Raw genomic sequence first — 18,178 nt, forward strand, 5'->3', positions numbered from 1 at the left:
CTTGATACTGATCCTTATCTTGGGATTCATTTGCAATTTACAGCCTGGTAATACAATATCATTTATGCTACTTACCAGATGGTTATAAGCACGATAACTACACCGCAACTTTCCTGTGAAGGCATCCCACATATGTATAGGGTTGTCTCTGGTAGTGCTCACTAAACTAAGAAATAATGTTCACTCAAATTATTGAAGGAATATAACTTCAGTATCTGTGATGGATAGTACCACATTCGAGGTACAATTATTAATAAAAAATTTTATATTTATTTCATTTTCATGGTGATTCCATTACATGTAGCAAAATTTATTTCATTAATATCTATAAGAAAACTGACTATTTACTGAAGAAGACATTGCACCAGTAAATTTCTAATATGGTTTCTAAAAGGCATTTTTGATAATGAAGATCAATAATTGAGATAAAGAAAGACCTCACTATATTCTACTTGTAATATATATATATATATATATAGTATCTCACTGGGGAAGTTGGCTACATGTTTGTTAATGCTTGTTTTGAATCGACAAGCATCTGTATGCCGCCATGGAAAACTCTGTCTTTCAGGTATCCCCATAGCTAAAAATCAAAGGGATTGAGATCTGGTGATCAGGCTGGCCAGAACTGTGGAAAGTCTCTAGAAGGAAGGGAATGAATCAGATTGGTTCACTTAACATAGATGGTTTGACTATTGATGATCCTGCTCAAGTAGCTGATAAACTGAATGAGTATTTTGCATCTACATTTGCACATGAGAAGTTATTCAAGGAGGGGAATGCCAGAAGTCTATCAAACTTTAACAGGGAGCTAAGTGATTTGGTCATAACTGGAGGAGAAATTGTTGAAGTTAAACCTAAAAAAGCACCTGGGGTAGATGGAATATATCCAGTTATAATGAAGGAGGCAGCAAGAGAAGTAAGCAAACCCTTAGCCATAATTTTGAGAGCATCCTTAGAGTCAGGGGAGATCCCATTGGACTGGAGATGTGCAAATGTATCCCCAATTCACAAAAGGGGTTCAAACTGTGACACAAATAATTATAGACCTTTTAGTTTAACTTCTATTCTGGGGAAAATAATGGAGTCACGGGTTAAAGATGTGATACAGGATCACCTAGACAAGACAGCAGAAATAGTTCAGACACAGCATGGGTTTGTTAAGGGAAAGTCTTGTTGGACCAATTTGATTGGATACTATGATGTGGTCACAAAGGAACTGGATGCAAAAAATAATTTTGATATCATATACAGGTGACCCCCGCTTAACGCTGATAATTTGTTCCTGAAAAACAGAGTGCTAAGTGAATCAGTGCTAAGCAAGCGCCGTATTTCCATAAGGTAACATACGTATTTGTGAGTTGCAGTCTATTCCATAGGATATTTTCTAATCAATAATAAATAGTATTGAAAATATTTAATATTCAAATTTTTGTACATATAAAATATTCTACATTATATACACATATAATTATAAGGTAATTAACTAACAAAACTCATGAATTTATTAATTTGATGGCCCTGTGCTCTCGAGTGTTCGTATCTTCGGATTGAAAAATGTGTCGATTTTGGGTTGTGCTTTGGCCCTCTTCCTCTCGTTGCACAACATCATGTAGGGATTCATTTCTTTCTTCAAATTTCTCATTATCTTGGCACTTCGTTCCACGTCAGGGTCGTTATCCCAGAAATAATCACACATTTTTTTGAGGTGTTCAAAAGCTTCACTAAGTCCTTTTGCAGTCAGCGACTTCATCGGTTCTTCATCTATAGTATCTTGATCATCATCTCCCTCAACAGCAAGCTCTTGTTCTTTTATCATTTCCATTAGTTCTTCATTAGAGAGGCCATCCCTGTCGTTGTTGATCATCTCTTGTACGATGTCTTGGTTAATTTCGTGTAATCCTGCTTCTTTTCTGAGCTCAACAATTTGCGTTTTAACATTTTCAACAGAATCATCAGGTTCCTGGGAATGTTTTATGCAATTTTTCCAAACTTTCCTTCACACTCCATTCATGGTTTTCTGAGTCACTTCATCCCAGGACTTGAAATGTTGTAGATGGCGGTTTTAATGTTATAGGATTTCCAAAACTCCTTTAAGCTCGGTACATTTTTAGTGTTGATGGCTTTAATAGCTTGGGAAAAGGTGTTCCTTATGTAGTATGCTTTAAATGTGGCAATTACTCCTTGGTCCATTGGTTGGATCAGAGACAGTGTTTGGAGGCATGTAAAAAACTTTTATGTGATTGTTCAAGTCTTCTAAGCTCTCTTTGCTTGGGTGTCCTGGTGCGTTGTCCATGATTAGAATTGCTTTATAAGCAATGTTATTTTTTGCACAATATTTTTCCACTGCAGGACAGAAGAACTTAGTGTACCAATCAATGAAAAGCGGCCTGGTTACCCAAGCATTTTTATTAGCCTTCCAGATTACAGGTAGATTTGATTTAGCTAAACCTTTAAGAGCCCTTGGATTTTCGGAATGGTAAACTAAAAGGGGTTTTAATTCAAAATCTCCCGCAGCATTACCACCCAACAACAAAGTTAACTGAACCTTCGCCGCTTTGAAGTCTGGCATGTTTATTTCTTCTTTCGATATGAAACTTCTTTTAGGCATTTGTTTCCAAAAAAGACCTGTTTCATCTATGTTAAAAACTTGTTGAGCAGTATAACATCCCTCTTCAATAATTTTAACAAATTCTTTTTTGAAAGTTTTGGCTCCTTGTTGATCCGCACTTGTGGCTTCTCCCTGTATTGCTACGTTGTGCAGGTTATAGCGCTTTCTAAATCTATCAAACCAGCCCTTACTAGCATTAAATGGTTCCACATTTTTTTCGGAGTGAACTACTTCAAATCTTCATATAGACTCTTCGCTTTTTATTTAATAATAATTGAACTTAACGGAATTCTATGTTGAATGTTGTCTTCAATAAAATGATATAGAAGTTTCTCCATTTCAATCATAATAGCTGGCCTAGCCCTAGTCAATTTAGTTGCCTGCAGGGGAACAGCTGTTTTTCCGGCTGCTAAAATTGATTCTTTATTTTTTATGATTGTTCTTACAGTTGAACCTGCCAGTCCTAAATTATTGCACACATCCACTTGTCTTTGACCGGAATCAATTCTCTTCAAAACGTCTAATTTAATTTTCAAACTCAATGTTTTTCTTACCTTTCCAATCTTTGCACCGCATCCAGACATTGTTACTTTTTCATTCTTATCCGCCATAACTCTCTGCAAATGTAACTGCGTTGCGCTAATTGTGATACGATGTTCGAGTACAGTAAACTGTCCGTATGTCTAATACTGTATGCACTGAATGATATCTAGAATTCCTCTGGCAAGTGAGCTGAAGACGGTGACAAATGTTTTATTTATCTGGAAAATTCGATTTTACCATGCAGTAAAATCAAATGGTTGTTTATTGCACGAAAAGTACTGTAATCATTTATGGTGTGAGTCATGGAGAATGTTTTTGGAATTTCCAAAACAGTAAAACAAACAAATTTTATGTACTTCGGGTTTTATGTACATCAACTTACATGGCGAAATCCATCTGGCAAGGACTCAGCAATCCTGGACTACATTCTGATCAACGCCCGATTTCGCTCATCACTTATTGACGTTCGTGCCATGAGGGGACCTGATTGCGGATCTGATCACTACCTCATCCGGGCTAAGGTGCAGCTCAAATTACGGCATGCAAAAAGGTCATCTCGGTCAGCCAAGCTGGACTGGAGGCAGCTAATGAATGCTGCCAACAAAAGGGCATATCAGATCGCCCTATCCAACCGCTTCGAGAAGCTAGCCGTGCCCGAGGATATAAATGAAGAAGAAAAGCAGATCTCTGATGCCATCCTGGAATGTGCCAAGCCCCTATGTCCACCTGAGCGACGTTGAACGCAACCGTGGATATCAGACGAGTGCCTCGACCTCGTGGACAAACGGAAACAGGCAAAGTTGGTTGACTTTGAATGGTACCAGCAGCTCAACCGAGAAGTCCGACAGAGGATGACAGCGGAAAGAGAAGCATACTGGAACCAAGTGGCAGACGATCTTGAAGTGGCGGCATCCAAGAACGAGTACCGCACTCTCTACTGCACCCTCAGATGTCTGAGTGGAAAGACCAAATTGACTAGTGACAACATCAAGAATGCTGATGGGACCTTCGTGCGATCACCGTCCGAACGCCTGCAACGGTGGAGTGAATTCTTCAAAGCATTGTATAATTACGACCCACCTCAGGGACCGCCAGAAGCCGCACTATCGATCGATCCCCCTGAAGTCTCCATGGTCGATGTTGAGCCTACGGTAGAAGAAGTGAAAGCAGCCATACAATCTCTAAAGAATGGCAGGGCACCAGGAGTGGACCAAGTCACCACAGAAGCGATCAAAGCCGGGGGAGATGTACTGCTTCGCCGACTACACTCACTCCTCAAAACCATCTGGTGCACTGAACAATTCCGCTAACATGGAGGAAAGCCATTATCGTACCGATCCACAAGAAAGGTGATAACCGGGATTGCAAGAACTACCATGGCATCAGCCTCCTTTCCATCATCGGAAAGGTCTTTATGAAGATCATCCAGTCAAGGCTGCAAAAACATCGCGAGCAAACCAGTCGAGAAGAACAGGCGGGATTTAGACCCGAGCGAGGATCGAGCGAGGATGCTGTGATCAAATCTTTGCCATCCGTCAGCTGATGGAGGAGAGGATCCGGTATGGACAGCGAACCATCATTGTTTTCATTGACTTTAAATCTGCTTTCGACTGTGTCCATCGGCCTGCCTTATGGAAACTACTAGAGGTCGAACGTGAACCTCGAAAAGTCATCACACTCCTCCAAACTGCATAACTGCATACAACAGTTTAACCAGCCAGGTGCACATCCAGAACGATTTATCCGAGGAATTTACCATCCAAACTGGAGTCCGCCAAGGGGATGTCGCCTCCCCGTTGCTTTTCAACATCGTGGTCAACTCCGTTATGAGGCAAGCATTCAGAAACAGACGGGGCATACAATATGACAAGGATCACTATGTGACTGACCTGATGTTTGCCGATGATAGTGCTATCTTTGCTGGTAACGACTCTGAAGCCACGGACATCCACGGACGACATTGCCCGCATTGCCCGGCCATACGGTTTGAAGATCAATGCTGATAAGACAAAGGCCCTGACAACAGATGGGTCGCAAGCCACAATCTATCTCAAAGGCGTCCAGATCGAGCAAGTGCAGGACTTTAAATACCTTGGGTCGCTGGTCCAGGAGAAGAAAGTTGCATCCACCATGGAAATCCACAGCAGAATTGGACAGGTGGCCACTGCGTTCGCCTCACTCAAATGGTGTCTGTGGAAGAGGACCAACATTTCCTCAAAGACTAAAATCCGACTCTTCCGGATTTTGATTCTGCCCATTCTCCTTTACGGATCAGAAACATGGATTTGTCTCAAGCTAGATTTAAACGAACTTGAGGTATTCCAAATGTGATGCCTGCGGCAGATTTTGGGCATCTCACTTCGTGACCGCATCACTAATGATACCATCTGCACCAGATGCCAACAGCAACCAACCATTGCCGACCAAATCCAGAAGCGAAGGCTTAGATGGTTTGGCCACGTATGTAGAATGGGCACGAACAGAATACCATCCACACTCCTTTGGAGACAACGACCCATCCAATGGAGCATCCAACGGACCGCACCTAGGAAAACGTGGGCCAAACAAGTGGAAATTGACTTGAAGAGCCGACGTCTCGACCTTAACCAGGCCAAGACTGACGCCATGGATCGTAAAGTATGGAAGAACATCACAGAGCAAGTCCGAAACCCTGCGGCACCTACAGCAGCATACTGGTTGCGTGGCCAACCGCCTCCCCCAGCTGCCAGCTAAGGACCAAGAAGAAGAAGACGACGACTTCAGGTGACCACAAGGTCAGAGGAGTTCAGAAGACAAGAGAATACTGTACAAGAAACAGCACTGCATTTAGCACTCATGGGATTGATTGTGTGAAAAACATTTCACAAGTTATAGTTCCTAAAGTAAAACAAAAGAAGAGATAGGGAGTAAATCTATTTTTCGATAGGGTATACAGTATCTTTCTATTACAGGTCAGAACAGAAAATGCAGACATCGTAACAGTATATGACACTGGAGGGTAAATTTTTTCAGCTTGTGTACTAAAAAAGAATTTCTCCCTTGAAACTATCCACACCAAGAAAATAAGAGCATATTGAAAGTTTCAATTTTGTACATAGAAATTATAAAAATAATTACTGAAGTTAATTTCATGGTGGCTATTTTCTCCTTTTGCCAAAAAAAAAAAAAAAAAAAAAAGGCTTAAAAACAGACTGGACTGAAGCAGGATTTGCCAAAAATTCAATCTGTATGCTAGTAAAATAGCATTACAGTGAGTTTTGACGCCGTTATAGTGAGATACAGGTTATAATTTAAGAACAGCGTTATAGCGAACCACATTATAACGAGGGGCTCCTGTACAAATTGGAGTGGTATGGCATTAAGGGCAAGTTACTGCAATGGATAAAGGGATGGTTGAGTGGGAAACGGCAGAGAGTGGTAATAAATGGACACTGCTCTTTGTGGACTAATGTTATTAGCGGAGTCCCCCAGGGTTCAGTGCTGGGTCCGTTGTTGTTTTGTGTATTTATCAACGATATCGATGAAGGTATATCAGGATTAATGTCCAAGTTTGCAGATGATACAAAGGTTGGCAGGGTTGTTAATGACAGTAAAGACAGTATGTTACTGTAACAGGATCAAGAAAAGTTAGGCAGATAGGCTGAGAAGTGGCAACTGAAGTTTAACATTAACAAATGCAAAGTACCCCATATGGGTAGCAGTAACTCAAGAGAAATGTACCAACTGTGGGGTATTACACTCAGGGTAGGGGAGAATGAAAAAGACCTGGAGGTAATTGTGCATTCAGATATGAAGTTCTCTGAGCAGTGCATACAGGCTGCCAGAGCAGGTCATATTGTTTTGTCAATGATATATAGGAATTCTGGTAACAGAGACAAGAAGATGATGATAACTTTGTATTAGGCAATGGTCAAGCTGCACCTTGAGTACTGTATACAGGTCTGGAGGCCTCATTTTGGAAGGATGTAGAGTTGCTATAAGGAGTACAGAGAAGGGCGACAAGGTTGGTGTGAGGAACAAAGGGGTGTGCTTATGAAAAAAGGCTTAAGTTCTGCAAGTTGCAGCATCTGGAGACTAGGCACCTGCAAGGTGTATAAGGCCTTGAATGGTTTGAACAGGCTCAATGCTGATGGTATACTTCTGCCTGCTCAGATTAAGAACCTGAGGGGGCATAGATTCAAATTGAGGAAAACCAGTTGTAGAATAGATGTGTGGAAGTTTGCCCTAGCCAGCAGGTAGTCGATTGCTGGAACAGACTTCCATCTGTTATTGTGGAAATTGATAGCTTAAATAAATTTAAGGCTGGACTAGACAAACATTTGGAGTAACCAGATGGGTGAAATGGGAAGGTTTTTTTTTTTTTTTTGGCTGATGCTGTATAAGCTTGCTTTCTTGCATCATATGCCTCAACTAATGCTAATGCTAAATGATGCGATAATTTCCGAATGTCGAACAGAGCAGTTCCTTCACTTGTCAACCAATGTGGAGAGGGGCACCATTTTGCATGAACGTTACGGTCTCCAAGCATTGCCCTTTCTTGCAGAGTAGGAATAATGTGATCTCTTAGAAGAGCGCAGTGCCATGCGCTAGTTACCGTACACCTTATGGGGCCATGAAGTGCAGACTCTTCAAAGGAAAATAGTCTGATTATAAACTCTGCTGTGAATCCACACCATATGCTTGGCACACCCAGGGTCCTGAACTGGATATCATCATTCTTCTCTTTCTTGATGATTCCCTTCTACTTCCGACACTCTTTCTTTTTCTCTTTCTCTCTCTCTCTCTCTCTCTCTCTCTCTCTCTCAGGGTAACTCGGAAATTATTTTTTAGCTGGTGCAGAATAAGCCTCAGGCTTCCTTGCACTATATGGCTGGTAACAATAATAATAATAATACTGTAACACATGGACTTTGTAGTGGTCTTTCATGCACAGTAGATGGACGAGAAGTTCCCCATATTTAGTGTATTTACAGTTTAGTGCATTTACAGCCCCATGAAGAGTGAAATGTGCCTCATCAGACCACAAGATCATTCGAGCCCATGTATCATCAAGTTCCATGCGAACCAGAAATCGTAGAGCAAAGTCTATTAGTTGTTGCTGATCATAAGACTTTGGTTCTTGCACTACATGAATCTTGTACGGAAACCAGCGTGAAATTATTTGAAGCACTTTACATACAGTAGAACAAAGAAGGTTCCAGTCTCTTGACACTCCTCCGGCACTACTGACTGGTAGTGTTTCACATTCTGACCTGGAGGCCATTGCAACCGCCACTTCATCCGTTACCTCTGTTCCGATACGTGGTGGTCCCCTGCCGGGAATTACACCTAACTCCCCAGTCGCTTCAAATTTCTTTATTAGTTTTCGAAGCCCCACTGACATCAAAGGCCCTTTATGCAAACCTTTAAGTTTCTGATATTCACGTAGTGCTGCATTAGTGTTACTATTATTCTGGTAGAACAGTTTTACTAAAAGAGCACGTTCCTTTTTGATAAGAGCCATAATGGTTACTGATGGTGGCACTGGCCTTCCTGCTTTTATCTAACAGGATGTCATTTGCGTAAGCAGCATGTCTTGAAGTAAATGACAACTTTTATATATGTGCAGTGCCATATTTCACCTGGTGGGCGGCAGAAAGTTGAACTGATTTTTTCTTCTACAAATTGCTTCCCCATTCCCTAAATTACATACCCACCAATTTTCACAGCGCTAACTCTAACCGTTTTGACACTTGGGTCTCCTTAAGAGGGAAGCTTATTTTATAACCATCTGGTGTGTGTATATGTATATATATATATATATATATATTTTTTTTTTTGGAATTTTGAAGAATTTACATTAAAATTAATCCCAGGGGCTCACACCTGGTGGGTATGGGCTTGGCACACTCAGGCTTTTGAAGGTTCAAGTGGATATCATCATTCTTCTTGAGCTAGATATCATCATTCTTCTCTTACTTGGTGATCTCTCTCTCTCTCTCTCTCTCTCTCTCTCTCTCTCTCTCTCTCTCTCTCTCTCTCTCTCTCAGGGTAACTCAGAATATTTTTTTTTTTTTTTGTGCCTGGTGCAGCAAAAGTCTCAGGCACCATATGGCTGATAATGATAATAATTAAATTTGGAACAGCCATATATTTCGTGACATTTTTATAGCTTTTCTTCAATAACTTATATTATAATTTACATGCATAGGTATGGTGTTACATCTTATTAGATAAACTGCTAATAATGCTAACAAAGTATTAGTATTAAGGAGACATATAGGTACAAGAAAGTCAAGATTTTGTTACACTAGGAGAGTGAGGGGAATGGAGGCAGCATATTCCAATGATTAACAACTTATTGGCTAAAGTAAAACTTCCTACAGTCCAGTCTATAACACTTCCCCTTTAGTTTAATTTATGGTCCCTGGTTTTAGCATCATTTAATACTATGAAAATTTTATTCTCTATTCATTTTAATATCCCTCCAAGAGATTATAAACCTTAATCAGATCCTCTAAAGTACAAGTACACAATATATATTTTTAAACATCTTCTTAAATTGTACAGCATCATTTGAAAACACAAATCCACTATATATTTAAAAATCTGAGACACTGCCAGAATTTTGAGAATAAGCTTTCTCAAAGCTTAAGATTTAGAAGAAAAGTAGGTTGCCTTTGGCTTCTCATAAACTGGGGCTTTTTTCCCCCTCTCTCTTTATTATTACACTTTAGTACTTTATTACTGGTATGGGTTGAAAGCTTAGAGGACAGAAGACACCTGCTGAGATCAGACTTGAATTTTTGGGAAATATACATGAAGGAAAGTTGTTCCAAAGAACAGAAGAAGAAGAATGGATAAATGAAGAGGAGGATCAGTTGAAGCACCAGTTCTTGGCCTGGTTTGGAAGAGAGCAATGGAATCACAGATTCCAATTCAGAAGAACAGTGCTCATGGAAATAGCTATAGAAAATGCATATAGCAGAAACTGAATTTCTATCACACAGAGAGTGGAAAGACTTTCTAGGAGATAGATCATTAATTAACCTGGCTATCCTCTTTTGAACAGGGTATAAGAGCTTGGAACAGGTTTTGAGAGTACCGTCCCAGATGTGGGAACAATGTTCCATGCTAGGGTGGATTTCAGATTTGTACAGTTTGTAGGAATCCAGAAGAAAAGAAATGCTAAGAGAAAAAAGAAAACCCAGTTTTTTTGATGCAGAGTAAGCAATAAATTCTAAAACTTAGAGGTAGAATGTAGTGTGCTATCATCAGCAAAACTATTCATGTGATGTCCTGGCAGTGGAAGATGGTCATTAATATATTTTTTTTTTTGGTAGGTGTTGGTGCATAGGCTTCTGTGGCCATAATGCACCACCCACGGTTTTTTTTTGCAGTACTTTGATCCAAGCCCGAGGGGCGGGAATCGAACCCGCGACCTTTGGGTTGCCAGGCAGGCACTTTACCTACCCAGCTAGCCCGGTCGGCTGGTCATTAATATACAAAAGGAAAAGAAGAACTGAACTCTGGGGAACACCAACATTAGTTGTGAAGTGAAAAGGCAGATAGCCATATTAGCTATCATCTGCAGTCTCAAAGAAAACTGGTTACCTAACTGAAAAAAAAAAAAAAAAGCTGAAAGAAAACCAAAAGATGGAACCTTGTTGAGAAGGCCTTTGTGCCAAACATGACAAAAAAGTTTTAGAAATATCAATAACATATTCCAATGATTAACAACTTTTTGGCTAAAATAAAACTTCCTACAATCTAGCCTATAACACTTCCCGTTTAGTTTAATTTATGGTCCCTAGTTTTAGCATCATTTAATACTATGAAAATTTCATTCTCTATTCATTTTACTATGCCTCCAAAAGATTACAAACTAAGGCACAAGAAACTACGGAGGTCTGAGACAGTTTTTAAAGTCTATACAGTGAGACCAACTGATGATGTTACCAAAAGCAACTAAATGGGAAGCATTCAAAGAATTAATCTTGGAAGCTGCTAGGCTTTTCATACCAACTAAGAAATATTGTTCAAGGTTTAGGCCTAAATTGATGTCATGAACTAATGAGACATATGGTAGAGAAGAAAAATGCATGGGATAGGTATAAATTAACAGGTGACACAGAAGCCTATGGAAGATATAAGCTGGTCTGTAATCAAGTCACAAAGGAGGTTAGGCAGGTTAAGTCAGATTATAAGAAATCTTTAGCAAAGGATGCAAAGAAACACAGCAAACAGTTCTTTACTTATATAAACTCTAGAAGGAAGGGAATGAATCAGATTGGTCCACTTGATATCGACTGTTCAACTGTTGATGATCCTGCTCAGGTAGCTAACAAACTGAATGAGTGTTTTGCATCTACATTTACACATGAGGAGTTATTCAGTTATTACACATGAGGAGTTATTCTCATGGTAGTGAGTTAAATAATTTTTTTATAACTGAGAGCAAAGTGGAGGAGAAATTGTTGAAGAGAAACATAAAAAGGCACCTGGGGTGGATATCTATCCAGTTATATTAAAGGAGGCAGCAAAGGAAGTAAGCAAACCCTTAGCCATAATTATGAAAGCTTCCTTGGACTCAGGGGAGGTACCCATGGACTGGAGATGCAAATGTGACCCCAATTCACAAAAGAGATCAAAGGGTGACACAAGTAATTACAGACCTGTGAGTTTAACTTCCGTTCCGGGGAAATTAATGGAGGCACTGGTTGAAGAAGCACTGCAGGATCATCTAGACAACACATCGATTATAGTTCGTACACAGCATGGGTTTGTCAAGGGGAAGTCCAACATGTTGATATAGAAAATGATATAGTTTGTTAAGGGGAAGTAGTAGTAGTAGTAGTGGCATGTGATGCAAGAAAGCAAATGTATGAGCTTATGCGCAATCAGGCAAAAAAAAAAAAAAAAAAATCGCACCATTCCCTCCAAATGCCTGTCCAGTTCCACCTTAAATTTATTAAAACTATCAACTTCCACAACGACAGATGGAAGTTTGTTCCAGCAATTAACCACCCGCTGGCTAAAGGAAAATTTCCGCACATCTATTCTACAATTGTCCTTTCTTAATTCGAATTTATGCCCCCTTAGGTTCGTAATCTGAACAAGTGGAAGGATCCCATCAGAATTCAGCGTGCTGAACCCATTCAAGGCCTTATACACCTCAATAAGATCACCGCGCAGGTGCCTAGTCTCTAGCCACTGCAATTTGCAGAACTTAAGCCTCTCTTGATAAGAGGATCCCTTCATTCCCCTCACCAATCTTGTTGCCCTTCTCTGTACACGCTCAAGTAAATCTACATCCTTCCTAAAATGAGGCCTCCAGACCTGTACGCAGTACTCAAGGCGTGGCCTGACCATTGCCTTACACAGAGGGATAATCACCTCCTTTTCCCTGCTAGCAAAATTCCTATATATCATTGACAAAACCCCATGACCTGCCCTGGCAGCCTTTCTGCATTGCTCAGAAAACTTCATATCTGCCTGCACAATTACTCCCAGGTCTTTTTCATTTTCTACCACCTTAAGTGTAGTACCACACAGTGTACGTTTCTCTGGGGTTACTTCTACCCATATGCAGTACTTTGCATTTGTCAAGGTTAAACTTCAGTTGCCACTTCTTAGCCCATCTGCCCCAATTATCTAGATCCTGTTGCAGTAGCACACTGCCATTACTGTTATTAACAACCCTGCCAACCTTTGTATCATCTGCAAACTTCGACATTAAGCCTGATATACCTTCATCAATATCATTGATAAATATACAAAACAACAGTGGACCCAACACCGAATCCTGTGGGACTCCACTAATAACATTAGTCCAAGAAGAGCAGCACCCATTGATTACCACCCTCTGTCTTCTCGCACTTAACCATCCTTTTATCCATTGTAGCAACTTACCCTTAATACCATTCTGCTCCAATTTGTACAATAGTCTTCCATGCGCAACAGTATCAAAAGCTTTCCTGAAATCCAAATATATGATATCAAAATTATTTTTTGCATCCAGTTCCTTTGTAACCACATCATAATATCCTATCAAATTTGTCAGACAAGACTTTCCCTTAACAAACCCATGCTGTGTCTCAATTATTGCTGCAGTCTTGTCTAGATGATCCTGCAATGCATCTTTAACCAGCGACTCCATTATTTTACCCGGAACAGAAGTTAAACTAACTGGTCTGTAATTACTCGTGTCACCCTTCGATCCCCCTTTGTGAATTGGGGATACATTTGCACATCTCCAGTCCGTGGGAACCTCCCCTGAGTCCAAGGATGCTCTCATAATTATGGCTAAGGGTTTGCTTAGTTGCTTTGCCGCCTCCTTTAATATAACTGGATAGATCCCAGGTGCTTTTCTTACGTTTAACTTCAACAGTTTCTCTTCAACTTTGCTCTTAGTTATTACAAAATCATTAAGTATCCTGCTACAATTTGATAACCTTCTGCCATTTTCAAACCTTAATAATTCTTCAGTTTGTTTGCTATCTGAGCAGGATCATCAACAGTCAAACTATCGATGTCAAGTGGACCAATCAGATTCATCCCCTTCCTTTTAGAGTTTATATAAGTAAAGAAATCCTTGCTGTTTTTCTTAGCATCTTTTGCCAAGGATTTCTCGTAATCTGCCTTCGCCTGCCGAACCTCCTTTGTGACCTGATTACAGATTAACTTATATCTGCCATAGGCTCCTGAGTACAACATGTTGATATTTTTGATTATTTGCTTGTAAGTTTAGCGAGTAGTTCGTTAGTTTTTGTTTGCCGTGGTTCGGTGTGGATGTCCTCGTGCTGGTGCCGTGAGTTTTTCTTTGGTTGCTTTTGTTTCTTTGTGCTGCTGCTGTGATTCGTTTGCTTCCTTGTGTTTGTTCTCAGTTCAGCAGTAATGGAGCAAGTGACTGGGAAAATGTATCTTTTGCAAAATGCTGGTTGTAAGAGTGTGATTGATTTGTGTACACGTCAGGTTGTGTGTCACGTGATCTTCTGTCTGTGACGGGTCACGTGATAGGTGGAGCAAACATCTCCTTCACTTCGATAGTTCGTTGGCCACGCCCAGGGGCACCATGTTCTAAAGTACAGCAGACTTTCGATTAACCGGGACACTTCAAGACACCAAATAAAAAAAAAAAATTTTTTTTTAAAAGCAACTGGAAATCATAAAATTCAAGTAATAACTAGAATAGGTATTAAACAGATATTTTGCAAGTCGTAAATAAGCGACAAGCGGCATTATAAGTCATCATTGGGAGATTAGTGTACCAATTGTCTTGCAACCCCCGCTGTCTTCACACACACCGTTCAAAAAACAAGAAGAAAAAAAAAGAGAGACAAATGTTTAATTTTTTTTAGTGCGTCGCGTCGATTGTTATGTTCCGTTGCAGCACAAAATGACAAATTTTGTTTCATTATTTATGTCAGGGATATCAGAATTTTTTTATAGTAATTTTTTTTTAAATCAAATAAATTAAATTAAAATCAAAATTGCGTTTTCAATTTAATTGAGAACGCAAATTTTAATTGTGTTCTCAATTAAAAAGAGTTGCGTTTTCAATTATAAAGGCGCATCGTATTGGCCACGCGAGTAGTACGTGGTTTTTTCGTTTTTTATCTATCGCCATATTTTTTACGTAGGTTGCTGAACATTTTTCGATACAGTAAGTCCCTGACTTACGCAACTATGGATTTACATAAATTTTTTTCGCCCAATTTTTTTTTTTTTTTTAGGATTGTAAAATTTAAAATAAAAATAATAAATAAATAAAATAAGCAATCAATAATGACGATCATCTTCTTCTTCTTCTTCTTTAATGCTGCCGAATGGCGTTTGCGACTTCGTTTTGATATTGTTCTCTGTCTAGCGCTGCGTGTAGAATTTGTGCTGTTGTCATGTGAAGCCAGGTGTTGATGTTATCTAGCCATGCCATTTTCGGTCTGCCTGGGCGTTTCTTGCCTTCGATCTTTCCCTCCAGGATGAGTGGTAGTAGGTGATATTTTTGTTGGTTCCTAGCGATGTGACCTAGGTATTTGCATTTCCTGCTGATGATGGTTTTGAGCAGGTCCCGTTCCGTGTGCATGTCCTGCAGGACCTGTGCGTTGGTTATCTTGGCTGTCCACGGAATTTTCAGCATTCTTCGGTAGAGCCACATTTCGAAGGCCTGGAGCTTTTTTGCAGTGGCTGATGTTAGAGTCCAGGTTTCTACACCGTAGAGCAGTATTGGCCAGATGTAGCATTTCAATGTGCGTAATTTGAGCACGATGTTCAAGCTTCTGTCGGTGAGGAGGGTTCTCTATTTGGTGAATGCCTGCCTGGCTTGTTCAATTCTGCTTTTGATTTCGGCCTCATGGTTCAGCTGGTCATCAATGAGCACTCCGAGATACTTGAAGCGGTGTATTTGCTCTAATTTTTCGTTGTTTAGTTTGATCGTGATTTTGCTTGCAGTCCTGCTGACCTTCATCACCTTTGTTTTCTTTTTGTTGATTCGTAGCCCCCATGCTTGGCTTTCTATGTCCACTTCGTTCAAGATGGTCTGTAAATCTTGTTCTGAATCCGCTATTAGTGCTGTGTCATCGGCATATCTTAAGTTATTGATGTAGTGTCCGTTAACTTTTATGCCGATGTTCTTGTCAGCCAGTGTTTGGTCGAAGATCATTTCCGAATAGATGTTAAAAAGAATGGGAGATAATGGACAGCCTTGCCGGACGCCTTTTTTTATTGGAATTGGGTCTGTCAGATCGTTGTCATAGCGAAGCCGGGCTGTTTGATTCCAGTAGAGAGTTGTAATAAAGTTGATATCATTGTTTTCAAGCCCAAGTTTTCTCAGTCGGTCAATTAGGCGGTCGTGGTCTACTGAATCGAAGGCTTTCTCGTAGTCAATAAAACATATATACACGTCTTTTTGATGTTCATAGCACCTTTGTAGCAATATTTGTAAACAGAAAATTGCTTCTCTGGTGCCTAGTCCCCTGCAGAATCCGAACTGTGTGTTTCCTAGTGCACTTTCGCACTTACATCTTATCCTTTGCTGAATCACCTTGAGGAAGACTTTTAGCACCTGGCTCATTAGACTGATCAGCCTGAAGTCTTCGCATTTCCGGCTGGTAGCCTTTTTTGGTAGGGCCACAAAGATGGATTGGAGCCATTCGGATGGAATGTCGTTGTTGTTGTAGATTTGATTGAACCATTTCGTTAGTTGTTGGATGTTGCTGTAGTCTAGTTGTTTCAGCAGTTCCACATGAATCTGATCAGGTCCACAGGCCTTGCCTGGCTTTGTTATTCGGATGGCATGTTCCACTTCAGATGTTAATATGTGGAGATTGTCTTCCTGTGTTTGTTGTTGCGTTTCTGCCGGTTTTCTGTTGGTGCCGAACAGATTGTATATATAGCTCTTCCAGGTGTCGAGTTTGGCTTGTTTGCTTAGTATAGGTTGATTGTTGTCCGTATATAAACTTGGGATAGGAGCCGGTTTGTAGATGTTTCCAGCTTCTTTAAGCTTCTTGTGCAGGTTATAGTTGTCATTTTTCTTGATTAGGTCTTCGATTTCTGCACACTGATCTTCCATCCATTTTTCCTTCGCCTTCCGTATTTCCTGTTTGATCTTTTGTTGTATTTCTTTGTATTTTTCCCGGTTGTTGTTGTTTTTGAATATTCTCCGTTCATCCATTAGGTCTAGTATGTGCTGGGTCATCCACCGTTGTTTCTTTGTGCGTGCTATGACGATCATAGCACGCACAAATTGCACAAGTGAGACACGGAGTAACAAGCAAAAAATAGGAAAGAAGAGAAGATTGTTACAATTTATTTATGGTTTTTTTTTTTTTTTTTTTTTTTTTTTATATATATGACTGAAGATTTCAGTGAAGGGTACACATTTCACCATAATAACGTAAAAATCCACACAATTCTAGCTATCGGTATTATCGCAAATGCAATAGGATCGAGTTTACTACCCGTTTATAATTAGATGCACGAACAGAAAAGTCCAGTAACCCGGAAGGTGCAAATTGTTTAAATGCAGTGACCTACAGAAATGTACTTTAGTAAAATGTGAGTTCGCCTGAGGTGATAATAATGTGTTTCCCCCCTTAACCTTTGAAGTTCTTTTCAGAAAATTTCATTTCGACCGTTATCATGGTACCGACTAAGAGAATAAGTGACAGCGCTACTAGTAAATCTACCAACAAAAGGAAAGCCGTCGATTTGGATCAGAAAATTAAACTAATAAGGGTGTATAAAAATGGCCAAACTTTAACAAGTATCGCGCCTAGTTCAGATTTGTCAATAATGTTATTAGTAATTCCCGAGTTACGTAAAACTTGACGAAGTAAGAAGTCCTGGAACGTATCACTTACGTATGTCGGGGAGTTTTGTATTCTTGGATTAACCGGGATTTGTTTTTTACCATGTATCCCGGAAAATCGAGAGTCTACTGTATTACCTTTAGATGACATCGTAGAGATAGAAATTCTGTTGACCTGAATTTCCAGGCATTTTTGGGTTTTAATGGATTTACGGTAATGTGCAGGAAACAGCTAGTGAAGACAGTTCGCAGTAAGTGCAGAGAAACGATTCCCATTTCACCTATCCATCCCTCCAAACTATTGGCGGGAATGGATAGGTGAAATGGGAAGTGTTTTATTATTATTATTTTTGCTGATGCTGTATAAGCTTGCTTTCTTGCATCATTTGCCACTATTAATACTAATACTAATATAGAAAAATCATCGAGCAAATCCAAAAATGTTCTGCTATGGGTGTATGGCCCAATCTACAAGTTCCAATGCATATTTGAAGAGTTAAAATGAATAAATAAATTTTCTGTTTACATTCCAGGATGACCACACAGTCAGAGAAGTTTAGCTGTCACACGAACTTGAACCATGGACATTTAAAGCATATGTACTTATACACCCTCGGGCGTGACCACTCAGCCGCAGTGGCCGTACAGCATGATAAGGGATTTTGATTTGCTGAAATACTCTATATGTTTGTATAGTTGTTCATTATACTCATCATTCTCACTTGGACTATAATGTT

The 18,178-nt window shown here is 39.9% G+C and overlaps 1 protein-coding gene across 1 annotated transcript in view; it reads right to left on the reverse strand.

Annotated features, from left to right (window-relative positions):
- Positions 1-18,178, reverse strand: part of WDR79 (Telomerase Cajal body protein 1 homolog) — a 106,167-nt gene that overhangs the window by 63,269 nt on the left and 24,720 nt on the right. The window contains exon 4 of the mRNA XM_090386329.1: positions 76-166. Within this exon, the coding sequence (XP_090242455.1) occupies positions 76-166 (91 nt within the window). The remainder of the gene's footprint in view (positions 1-75; positions 167-18,178) is intronic.

This window comes from Mastigoproctus giganteus, chromosome 1 (assembly GCF_048544385.1).
Source record: "Mastigoproctus giganteus isolate SK-2022 chromosome 1, ASM4854438v1, whole genome shotgun sequence".
NCBI classification, from domain to species: domain Eukaryota; kingdom Metazoa; phylum Arthropoda; class Arachnida; order Uropygi; family Thelyphonidae; genus Mastigoproctus; species Mastigoproctus giganteus.